At 40.7% G+C, this 11,728-nt stretch overlaps 1 protein-coding gene across 3 annotated transcripts in view; it reads left to right on the plus strand.

The window, feature by feature from the left end:
- CDS2 (CDP-diacylglycerol synthase 2) overlaps positions 1-1,581 on the plus strand; it is a 66,009-nt gene extending 64,428 nt beyond the window's left edge. For all 3 annotated transcript variants that reach the window (XM_072635311.1, XM_072635312.1, XM_072635313.1), the window contains one exon: positions 193-1,581. In XM_072635311.1, coding sequence (XP_072491412.1) covers positions 193-334 — 142 coding nt within the window. In that variant the 3' untranslated portion in view covers positions 335-1,581. The remainder of the gene's footprint in view (positions 1-192) is intronic.
- The last annotated feature ends 10,147 nt before the right edge of the window (positions 1,582-11,728 follow it).

Genomic DNA, 11,728 nt, shown 5'->3' on the forward strand with positions numbered 1-11,728 from the left:
AAAACATGTCCTGTAGCCAAATAAAATGAATTTGGGGATTCACCATGCTACTGCTTCTATGTTGTTTGAGTGATGAGTGTTGAATTTAGTGCAATAAATATTTAGTGGAAGAAATAAGCCATTGGGTATAATCAGCTTACAAAAATGCCTTTGACCCTGATTTAGTTTTTTTTTTTCTGATTTTTCTTTCAGGGGCCCTAACCCAAGTAAGCTGATTCAGCAGTTTTTGACTTTGCGTCCAGATCAGCAGCTTCACATCTTCAACACGTTGAAGGCTCACCTTATTGACAAGGGGATGTTAACCGCAAGCACTGAAGACCAGGGGGCAACCTAGAAAGAGGACATAAGGGATCAGAACTGAGCTCCAGGGCAAGTCTTCAAGTTAATCCCAGCTTGTGTGACTTTTAAGACCATTATAAGACCTCATTTCACTGTTTTCCTTTTTTTTGTAGATTTTTTTTGTGCTGTGGGTTTTAAAGAGCAAATATCTACATATACATACATATACTGCATATGTGTATTTACATGATGTGACTAAGTGCATAAATCAGAGCTTTGAGTTGGACGGAAATCACAGGAATTAAACCTCTGTGGGTTTAAACAAGATAAAACACAACGCCCCTAACCCTGGGGACATCTGTTCCAAGGGCTGTCCAGTGGGTCCAGACCCTTAAATTTAACAGGCCCTCTGTCCTGTCTCTTTGGAGAACAAAACCGCCAAGTGTGGGCTGATGTAAACTTTACACACTGCCTGCAGCCTTTCTAGCTAGCCTAAAACTTGTGCACAGCCCAAATTACTTTGCAGTCACAGAAAGCTTTTCACCACAATCCCTTTTCAAGTTCCAGCATCAACTCTGGAAGGAAGCAAAGTTGTCTTTTATTGTGGAAGGAAAACATGATACCTGACAAATGCTTATTTATTGAAAAAGCATCTGAATGAGATGACATTTCATTTAAGAAATCCCATTTTGAGTGAGCATTACCATAATTCGATTTTCACCTTTGCTCCAGAGCACCTTAGAAGATGTCTTTTGGTTTTAATTAAAAGCAAACGAGAAACCACAGAGCATGAGAAGTAATTTACCGATGAAGTCTGGGGAGGGTGGGGGAAATGCCCATACAGTAGTGTTTCACTTGTCTGCAGGAGAGCATGCCTGGCCCAATAGAGAAAGTCCTCGCATTATCAGACACAAGCCCTTGCTGGAATAGCCTAGCTGGTTCTGTCATTCTTCAGGGATCATGTCACTCACGTCTGTCTGCTGTATTTAAGCTGGAGACTTGATGCTGCTGAATCATTTCTGTTGATTTTGTGTGTGTGTGTGGGGGGTGTGTTTGAGCAAAGAGTGGGGAGGGATTGGCTTCTAGCCTGTGGGCTCTTTGCTTTATCTTTTATTTGGTTAACTTAAATTGTACTTGTTGCACTAGTAGTGTCTGTGTAAATATTCACCTGTTTGTTAACTACTACGTTTCTCATCTAAATGGAATCCTGCTGCAAACCCAGTCTGAGTCCTTGAGAAGTTTTGTACAGCTCTAAATACCTTGATGTGTAAATGCATAATCATAAATGCTGATGTCAACCTACTTTGTCTTTCCCCAGGGGTCTTAAAAAAAAGAAAAAAGAGTGACATTTCTTTATCCCCTAAGTATAGGATGAAATTGACAGGAGGAGATAAGCTCTCGACCTCCCTGGAGACACATCCAGGACAACCAGGGGTGATTCTGAAGAGAGAACTTGGTACCCTGATGGAGAGTGTTCAGATCACATTGTGCCAGTGCTATCCACTTTATTGAAAATGGAGATGTGTAATCTAATATGATGTAATTTCCTTGGCATCTTGGTCTGTGTAGCAGTGTCTTTTACTAGCTTTGTTACCTTTCTGTACTTAATAGGCCAAAACTCCTGAGGTCTTGGCACAGGCCAAACTTCTTACTGGAGGACAATTGGCTGGGGGAAGCAGAGCTGAGTTATAGCCTTAAGTCCTTCATGTATGTGGAATAGAAGCAAATTTGTTGTTGGGGTGTGTGTGTGTGTGTGTGTGTGTGTGTGTGTGTGTGTGTGTGTGTGTGTGTGTGTGTGTGTGTGTGTGTGTATCTGTGTCTGTGTCTGTGTCTGTGTCTGTCTGTGTGTGTGTCTGTGTCTGTCTGTGTCTGTGTGTCTGTGTAAGAGAGAGACACTTTGGTGGTTCTTACAATGTTTGCCTCTTTTTTGTTTACTTTAGTACCAAGACCTCCTTGTGAGGTAGCCTGGTGTAGTGGAAGACGGGTTTTAGAGTTTGAAGATCTGTGTTCTAGTCCTGACTTTACCGCTTGCTAGTGGTTTAATTTGCAGAAAATAATTTAGCTTGCCTGTGATTCAGTTTCTTCACCAGTAAAATGAGTGGCTTGGAGTGAGTGATTTCTAAGGTTCCTTCTAGCTCTAAAATTCTCTGATTCTGGTGGGCAGGGATAAAATACCAAAGGTCACTTTCATTATTATTTCCTGGCATCCCAAAATAAACTTATTCACATCCTAAAACTCTAAGAGGAAATTGACAATGAATGCTTGGCTTTTGCATTAAAATGATAAAACTATATATCTAGTCTGAGAATCAGACTGAAGTCATTCTGGATTTGTTGTATTGGCTGGCATTCCTTCACTGATGGAGCCTTATTTACAATTCAAAGAAGGAAACTGGAATGCTATCCCTGGGAAAACTTGTGTTGAAGGAATCTTGATAAGAGAAGGGAATCTGACCACCTAAGTGATGCTGGCACAGTTAAGTGAGTTTTTCCTTTGTCAGTAAAATCACTAACTTGAACAAGGAGGCCGTTTTGACTGTACCTGGGGATCATTGTAGGGCTTGGTATTAGAAGTGCCACCTCTTAGATGAAAATTAAGGATGGCAAAAGCATAGGTAGTAAACTTCTGACTAAAATGAAACTTCTGGATTTTATGTAGAGACATTTTGGTTTTTCCTTCTGCTCTCACCTCTTCTATCAGAATTGTTAGCAAGCAGCTTGGTTTGAGTTTCATATTTATCTTCAAAACATGTGATTTCTGTAGTGTGAGTGTTCACCCACTCATTGCCACAGATCCCAACTCTTTCACATCTTAGAAGATGAATATTTTCAGTCAAGGCAATTCGTAAAGTACCTCACCTCTTGGCCAACCTTAGGTGGAGTCTCATTGAGCTTAGCTAATCTTGAATTTAACTGGTCTTGGGATGATTGATGTGCAGTCTGCGACTAGATCTTTATTCAAAGATTTTTCAGCCTTATGTAGGACCTACCAGAGTTTACAATGTACTGGCATAATGCTTGAGAACCCTAGAATGGGTTGTTTTACACTAAGGAGCTTCCAGGAGCTAACCATTAAAAACATGGGCTGCATGCATCCCTCCTGAAACCATAAGTCACATTTGACAGCATATTAACATCTATAAATGTCTCTTGCAAAGTGTTACTTTGTAACTTAATATCATATTCTGTGCACATAACTGTACTATTTCCATCACTTATCCTAACTGCAGATATCTGAAAGGCACATTTTCATTTTAAGACAGTAAATATTGCTTTAAGAAAAATAATCCCAAGGCATATTTATATGAGTTCTTTTTTGCTTGTCTGCAGATGTCAGGCATTTTTATATGCTACTGAGGGATATAGTGGGTAGAGATTGAACTTGGAACCAGGAAGCCCTGAGTTTTAATCCTGTCTCAGAGGCTTCCTTGCTATGTGACCCTGGGCAAGTCACTTCCTCTCTCTCAGTCTTGGCTTCCCATCTGTAAAACGGGAACAATAGCACCTACCTCACAGGATTGCTGTGAAGATCAAATGAGATATTTGTACCGTGCTTTGCAAACCTTAAAGTGCTGTATTACTAATAGTGTGGCCATATTTAAATATATCTACTTCTGGTGTTAATACAAGTATATCTTACAGGTTTTCTTAAAATAAAAAAGTGAGTCTTTTGTTAAGAAAAATTATTTATTTTCTCCTCCTCCTTTTCCTCCCTCATTACAAAAAAATGAAAAACAAAACTCTTGCCACAAACGTGCATGGTCAAATGAAACAAACCCTCAATATTGGCTGTATCTAAAAAGTGTATGTCTCATGCTGCATCTTAATTCATAGATATTTTTAAAGTGCATTTTTAGCTCACAAATAATTGGAGGTGTCCCCTGTTATTCTCCTGGTGGAAGGAAGTTTTAAGTTCTGAAGGCCCTGTCAATAGAGCACAGGCTCTGCCAAGTCCTGCTAAGTTGGCAAGGGTTCAAACAAGCTGAAGTCGAAGTCTGGCCACAGAATGATGACCTTTTAATCGTAGTATTTCAGGAGGACCATTTACTGTGTTGTGAAGAGAGGTGGTAATTTACACCAGTTGAGGGAGTACCCACACCAGAGAAGGGTATTTATTGTAGCCTTCTCCTTGGCATTCACCAACTTTGTTTTTTCATCTTTCTATCCTTCATGCTATAATTGACTTTAGTTGAGCAAGAGGAAAAAGAACCCAACCAAGTGGACGCATCTAGAATGTATTAAAGTAAAAGCTCATGGAACTGTGAGGTGGTTACGATTCTGAGGTGGATAGCTTTGTTGGCTAGGGTACCGCTGGATCAAGGTGAGACATTCTCCCTAATCATAGCTTTTGTTTATAACAGGCAAGAAGTTAACCTATTATCACTGCTTCAAAACCGGTCCAAATGTATTTGCTTTATTGAGGGTATACAGATAATATTATCTTATAATAGTGACAGGCCACATTCTACAACACTTTCAGGTTTACAAAATGCTTTCCTCACGTTAATCCCGTGGGATGAGTAGTACAAATGTTATTACTCTCATTTTGTATATGAGGAAACTGATGCTCAGGGGTGAAGTGACTTGATTTTGCTTAGATAAAAGGAATCAGAAGCAGAATTAATACCTAATGAAAGGAGAAACAACGACAAACTTGAAGTTTGGAAAGAAGAGACAAGTTGGTCTGGCTAGGACAGGCAGAAAAAGAAAAAAAGGGGGAATCTTCTAGGTGTTAGTAAAGAGCTCTACAAACATTGAAATTTGCATTAATAGCATGCTGACTTTGTCCCTCAGACAATTTGGCTATAATTCTTTGATATATATGTGTGTGTATGTGTATACACATACACACACATATATCTTTTGAGATACTGTTAACTGCAGATACAAAGAACCTTAGGAACACAGCAGCAGTTCCGTGGCCTGTTGGTTCTACATCAAGAATAATATACTCAGTGATCCTCTTTGGAAGCTGAAGCTCCTCCTTGAGTGAGGTGAGAGGACGATTAATTGATTCTTTCTGCCCAGCAAAATTAGTTTTGAGTTTCAGACTTGTCAAGCTGGAAGTAGATAGAGTGGACTTCAAGATAGAATGCCCTGCATTCACATCTAGCTGTGTGAACTAGTTCATTTACCTCTCAGTGTCCCAGACAGCTCTGTAATTTGCAGAGAAAGTATCCTATTGGTAGTGGGAGTTTTCTTACTCTGGCATTTCCTATACCAAGGAGATCACAAGTCCCATACCTACCTGCTATTATAGCACAACTAAACATGTGCATGTGTGATCAGATGGAGAAGAGTCTCAGCCTGGCAGGCAGGAGACCTTTCTTGTCCAGACTGTGCTCTACACACTGTGGCCTTGGGTAAAGCACTTAATTTGATATGACTTCCTCTTTTGCAAAATGATGATGCTAATACCTGCCCTACTTATTTCACAGGTTTTAGTGACCTAAAAGATGAAAAAAGCAGATATGAAAACTGTTTACAGGCTTCTATGAAGGAAAGAAATTATTTGGCAGTTTTGAATTAAAAGGATTCATTTACAGAACAACAAAATGTTATCTTCACAAACAAAGTATTGGAGTCTTTAGAGATCCTTAGTCAATACTCTCATTGGCCTAAACCTTAAATCTGGACTAAAAAAAGTTTGTAAAGTGACTAGAGGGTGCCAGGCACTTTACAAATCTGTCAGTGGCTAGATTTGTGTTCATCCTATTACTTAGCATGTTCCCAGGATTGGGACCATGATATTGGTCTGACCTGGTGTGACATTTCTCTGAGCTGTAAAAGACTCATGTTTTCCTCAATGTAGAGGGTTTCTCCATCAATTCCAGTCATGCCCCTTGTGCACCTTGGCTAGCTATTCTTCATCAACTGCTGTGACCAGATTATTGTCCTAGTGCCAACCTTCTGGTGATAAACCTTGTGGGGCCTAGACAGACTGGCCTTCAGACAACAGGCACCCAATCTATTGCTGAGACTGTCCAACTTAGCTGGACCTGCCAAGCAGAGCATGTACTGTGCCAACATGGTCTCAAGGTACCTACAGCCACTTCCACACTGTAGTGAGAATAACTCCAGTGGACTATGCTTGCTATCTGTGTTTGTAAATTTTGTGACTAAACCCTGAGCTTTCAACAGTATCGTGTGTCTTGGGAACATTACAAAATGTCTTTGGGGAAGCGTTATTTTCTGGCAGTAAAAAGTGGTCCTTGTACCCTATTCTATTAGGGGTTCTAAATCACTGCTTTTTCTTGTTCTCACCCTATACAATTTAGATAGTTGGCAGGGAAAGGAGATCTATAACAAACATTTATATTGTGTTTCATAGTTAGCAGAGCCCTCTACGTAATTATCTCATTTGATCCTCACAACAGCCTTGTGAGGGAGCTACTATTGTTATTATGTTTGGATGGGATAACAGTCTGAGAGAAGTTCAGCTAGTAAATGTTTGAGGCAGAATTTGAGCCTGGATCTTCCTGACTCAAAGAATAGGACTTTTGTCACTCTACCATTGCTGCCTATATTGGTTAGGAAATTGACCATGGGAACTGCTTCTGACCTATGAAGGTGAAGCTCTTGATGTAATTACCTCTAGTTGTGATACTTGTGAACACTTGGCCAGAGTTGTTAACACCTTTTTAGTCACTGCCATTTGTCAGACAGCATCCCTCTTGAACCACTGACAAGTCTTCAGAATTATTTTCACATTTACCACCAGGCATAGTCAAGACAAAAAAATTTTATTGGGGAAAATGTCAGTAATTAGTGTAGATACTTGAAGAGCTACTTGACAAAACAACAGGGCTGAATTCGCTGAATTTCTTATCAGATGAATTAATCTTATCCAATTACTTAGTGAGAAAAGTCTGGAAAATGTGTTCTTGGTTTCCATTAGACAAGAGGTCTGGTGCTTCGATTGTCTTTATTTTGGGGAACTTTTCATAGGGCAAGCGACATTTTTGGTTGTGATCATTCTTATGATCTAACATCATCAACTCCCAAATGGGGAGCCCTGGGCAGACACACATATTCAACAACAGTTTGGGACACAATTGTATGTCCCCCTCATAGTTGATGAGTTTCCTATGACCATCTCCATATTTCCTAATTAAGGGTTCTTTTACCTTTTCCCCACCCTTAGTACTTGGAACTCACCAACCACCAAAGAATGCACTGATTTATTCACTATTCTTTAGTTGCCACTTTGTCCACTACTAGGAGTGGTAAAGTCTTAGTTCAGTGAAATAGACATTAAGTACTTACTTTGTGTTAGGATCTGGAGACACAAGGACAGAAAATGGTTCTTCTCCAAGAACTTATATTCTACCGGAGAAAAAGGGATATGACAAGTTAGAAAATAAGCATAAATCAAAGTAGAATGTTGTCAAGGTGAGAGGTCTAGACCAGGAGTTAAACTTTTTCCATTCGCTAACCCCTTCAGTGCTTCTTAAATCCTAGGGTTGCAACCAACAGTTTAAGAAGTACTGAACTCTAGACAAAATGCTTTGAGAAAAGCTGACTATGGAAAGAACACTTTCAGATAGAGAGTTGAGGGAAGGAAGATGGAGATGGTGCCTGAGCTGTTCAACCATTGTTAATTACCCCATTCTTAAAATGGAGCTTGGTGCTACAAGGCCTTCATTGCCTTGAAGTTTTGAGGCCTTGACAAATACAAGGGTCTAAGGCCCTTGTATGAGATTAGCCCTTTGCCCCCCTTCATCCTGTTTGACCTTCCTTTTTCCTTTGATTCCCAAGAAGATATAAATCTAGTAGTACTTTTATGAACACAATGGATTGAATTTTACTAGCCCACTCTATCCAACAGTCTCTTTAAGGGTGAAGAGTCAAATCATTGACCTCCTCACAGATTCAAAGAAGGGAAGGGCATTTGGTCATTTGGTCCAATCTCTTCATTAGGTAGAAGGGAAAATTGAGAACCCAAGTTGGGGAAAGATTTGCCCAAGATTGCCCGAGACATTAGTGCCAGAGCCAGGACTGACTTCCATTCTGGTCTTCTCATTACAGTGCACTGTGCTCTCTAGTGCCAAGTGTGATGCTTTGTGCCTCTGTTGAAATACCAGCTCAGTAAAGTGGAAAGAAAGAAGACATTCCTCCACAATTACCTCCTCCAGGCTATTCTTGGTGTAAAGTTTGGATAGAAGCTTGCCTATTTTCTGTTTCCATCCTCTGATCAGATTTGGACTCAGCTTTACTGAAGTAGTGTTCTCTGTGGGTAACCCAACCTTTCTTTTCATTCGACTTATACCAGATCACCCTGTTCTAAGGAGACAGCTTTAGTTTTACAAGAGGGGGATGTCTGAATGCATACTGGGACAAACCTTTTTCTCTGAAGCCAGAAGAGGGAGCAGACAAAGTTGGGCTTTACCGTTTATTGTTAAATTTCAGTAGCTTAGTGCAAGAAAGTCCCAAGGAATGTTTACCCCATCAGACTCTTATATGAACCACATCAAATTGGGAACATGAAATTCTAACCAAAAAGACCCTAGCAAGTTAGTGTAGTATTGAGGTCCTAACCCAGAATACCCTCTCTGTGCCATTCTAAGATGATTCAGCAACATAGCACTGGCAATTCCTCTTTTTTAGTCTTTTAATTTTGATTCAGCATTTTGGAGCATCAGGACTTGATTTGAATAACATTGGGTTTTGAGCCAAAAGAAAACTCCTGTGCCCCGCAAAAGGCCTTCTTTCTTTATTTCTCCCTTCCCCTCCCTATCCCCAACAAGAACACCGCTGCGCCCCTTGTTCCCCCCTCTTCCCCCCACCTCTGGCCCGCCACTACTACCATTTTTTTCCTTTAGTACTTCAGTGGAGCCATGAGCTTCTAGTGTAGGGACTATCTTTGCCCATCTGTGCAATATGGTGTAATGTATAATGTTGGACTTAAAAGTCAGAGAGACCTGGATTCAAATCCCACCCTAGACATTAGCTCAGTAACCATGGGCAAATCACTTAGCTCTCTAGCCTTAGTTTCCTCATTTATAAAATGAGGGGATTGGATTCATGACCTCTAATATCCCTTCAAGTCTAAATTTATGACCCTGTGTAAGAAATTTTTGTCCATTTTTAAGGGGTGTGGTGGGAAGAAAGGGGAGGGGGGGTGGAGATGGCTAAATCTTCCATAGAGGATATGGCCCTGTGAAATATATGTATTTTTAAAAATAAAAACTAAACTAAGTATTTCATCTTCTTGAAATGTTGTCTTTAAGAGAATAACTCACATTTCTGTAGCACTATATGATTTTATGAAGTGCTTTCTTCGCAACAGTAGGGGTGAGGGAAGTAGGATTCTTTTTCCAATAGATGTCTCACCCAAGAAATACATTATGGGGATTCTGGCTATGAACCCTTTGATTTGATTCTTATCAAGAGGAGTGGGTGGTGAATTCTGGGGCAGAGAAGAGATTCCTCTTTGACTTCAGAGAAGAAAAGGAAGCAGCTGGGTGACTCCTAATGAGGGTGGGAGAACAGTGCATGGGGAGAGCAGTGAGGATGGTGCTTTTCACCTGGTGTTCTCAGAAGGGGTCTGTGAACAGCACCTGAGGAAAATCATGGATTTTGGAGCAGCTGTTGGACAAGAGGCTCTATCAAGTCCCCAAGCAAGCCAAAGTATTCAAATTATCCTCTAGGGATTAATGATAATTAGGGATTGGTGTGATTGATAGGAACCCAACCAGACTTCAGCTTCATTATTACTTAGAAGAGTATGATGACTTTAGAGTGAAGGAGGAGGAGAAAATATGAATGAGGGTCTCTTTTTTAAAGAAGTGGTTGGTAAGAATAGGATTAGGGGAGTTGGAGCGATTGCCCAGGACTTTTCCCAAGATAGCACAAATCCTTTGTATATTTCATCTGATTAGAGGAAAAACACTTTAGGAGGCTTGTTTTAGAGATATCTTTAAAGACTGCTGATCTGGGTGGTTCTGTGCCCCGTGCCTGGGAAATGTTTCTGCAGTGGCCTTGAAGGGAGATTATGCTGAAACTCCTTAACCCTCATGTTCTCAAGAAGATATAAATAAGAAATATTATCACCTCAACAACACCCAGAGGATTGAGGTCAGCTTCCTCGCTCCAAATAGTAATCTACACTCACTCAGCAAGTCATTGGCCAGATTTGAAATTTTTGATTTTTGAGATGGGCCTTGGGCTAGTTTTGTGCTTTGGTTTCCCTTTCCTCTCTCTGACACTCTTCAAGAAGAATAGTTCAGGCCAGGCCCCTCTTTGTCTTTGTAGAGAGGGCAAATTAGAAGGCTAGCTGATTCCTGAAGCTGGTTTACACGCATACCTGTTCATGTTAAGTGTTTTATGTGATGGTTCTCAACCACCATGTGAAAAAGAACCAGATTGCTTTGGTAAACTTTATGTAATACTAATTTATCACAGCTGGGAATGGGCAGAGGTAGAACTCAAATGGGACCAGAATGATGATGGTCAGGCCACAGGTGTAGCCAGGCAGTAGAGTGTGGTAGAAATAACACGAACTTGCTGGCTCTGATTCTAGGCTGTTCACCCTTTGTTATATGGACCTTCCTGTTGGGAATAGGAAGTTGTCTCAGGTAACCATGACAGCAGGTATGCGGAAAGTGGGTGTCGTTTGTTAATAAGAGAATGTTGAGAGCTATAGCTGAAAATAGGCCCCTTGATTATCTGGCCTCAATTCATCTAGATGAATTGGAACGCTATAAATGATCTCTTCCAAGATTCAAGGCTTTGTTTGACACTAAAGCTTTGTTTAAAGCTAGTTATCTCCTAGCCCATTCCAAAGCAAGTACGGAACAAGAAATGGACCTAGACTACTTTGAAAAATATACTTAAACTAGGCAGACAATCCCTGGTATAACCCATTCCCACCCCTGGTAACAAGAGCAAAACTGGAAGTTGCCACCCAGTGCTGTGGACATCGTCTTCCTTCCCTAGGATGACAGCTTTTAAATGGAAAGGGCTTTGCAAAAAGTAGAACCCTGAAATCACGAATGATCTCACAGTCATTAAAGCTGGCCATGGGGAATGAAAGGCACTTTGTGGTGACTCTGGGGTCCATGTTTTTTAGCTCTTCTGCTCTTGCCTCTCCCTCCCTGGCTTGGGCAGATGACCTCCAATCTGAAGATTGCTGTGTCTGCCTCTTTCATGTGGGGGCCTGTCCTTCCTCAGCATAGTGGTATGAGATTTAATTTAATAGTCTCCTGAATCACACTTTGCTCTGCATGGAAATGTTAGGTTTCATCTAGGCCTGCCCTTTGTATAACTCTGCAGCGGCTCTTGTGTCCTGTGAAGACCAAATGGCTTTGGAGCCATCCCTGGTAGATGCTGCTGTTCGAGTGTCTAACTTGTCATTCTTCCAGACTGATGTGTTTGGTACCCCAGCTTATCTTTCTCTGTGCCCTGTTTGATCAATGTTTAACAAGCCCTGTAGAGTCACTTCTAATTT

Source organism: Notamacropus eugenii, chromosome 1 (assembly GCF_028372415.1).
Source record: "Notamacropus eugenii isolate mMacEug1 chromosome 1, mMacEug1.pri_v2, whole genome shotgun sequence".
Lineage (NCBI taxonomy): Eukaryota > Metazoa > Chordata > Mammalia > Diprotodontia > Macropodidae > Notamacropus > Notamacropus eugenii.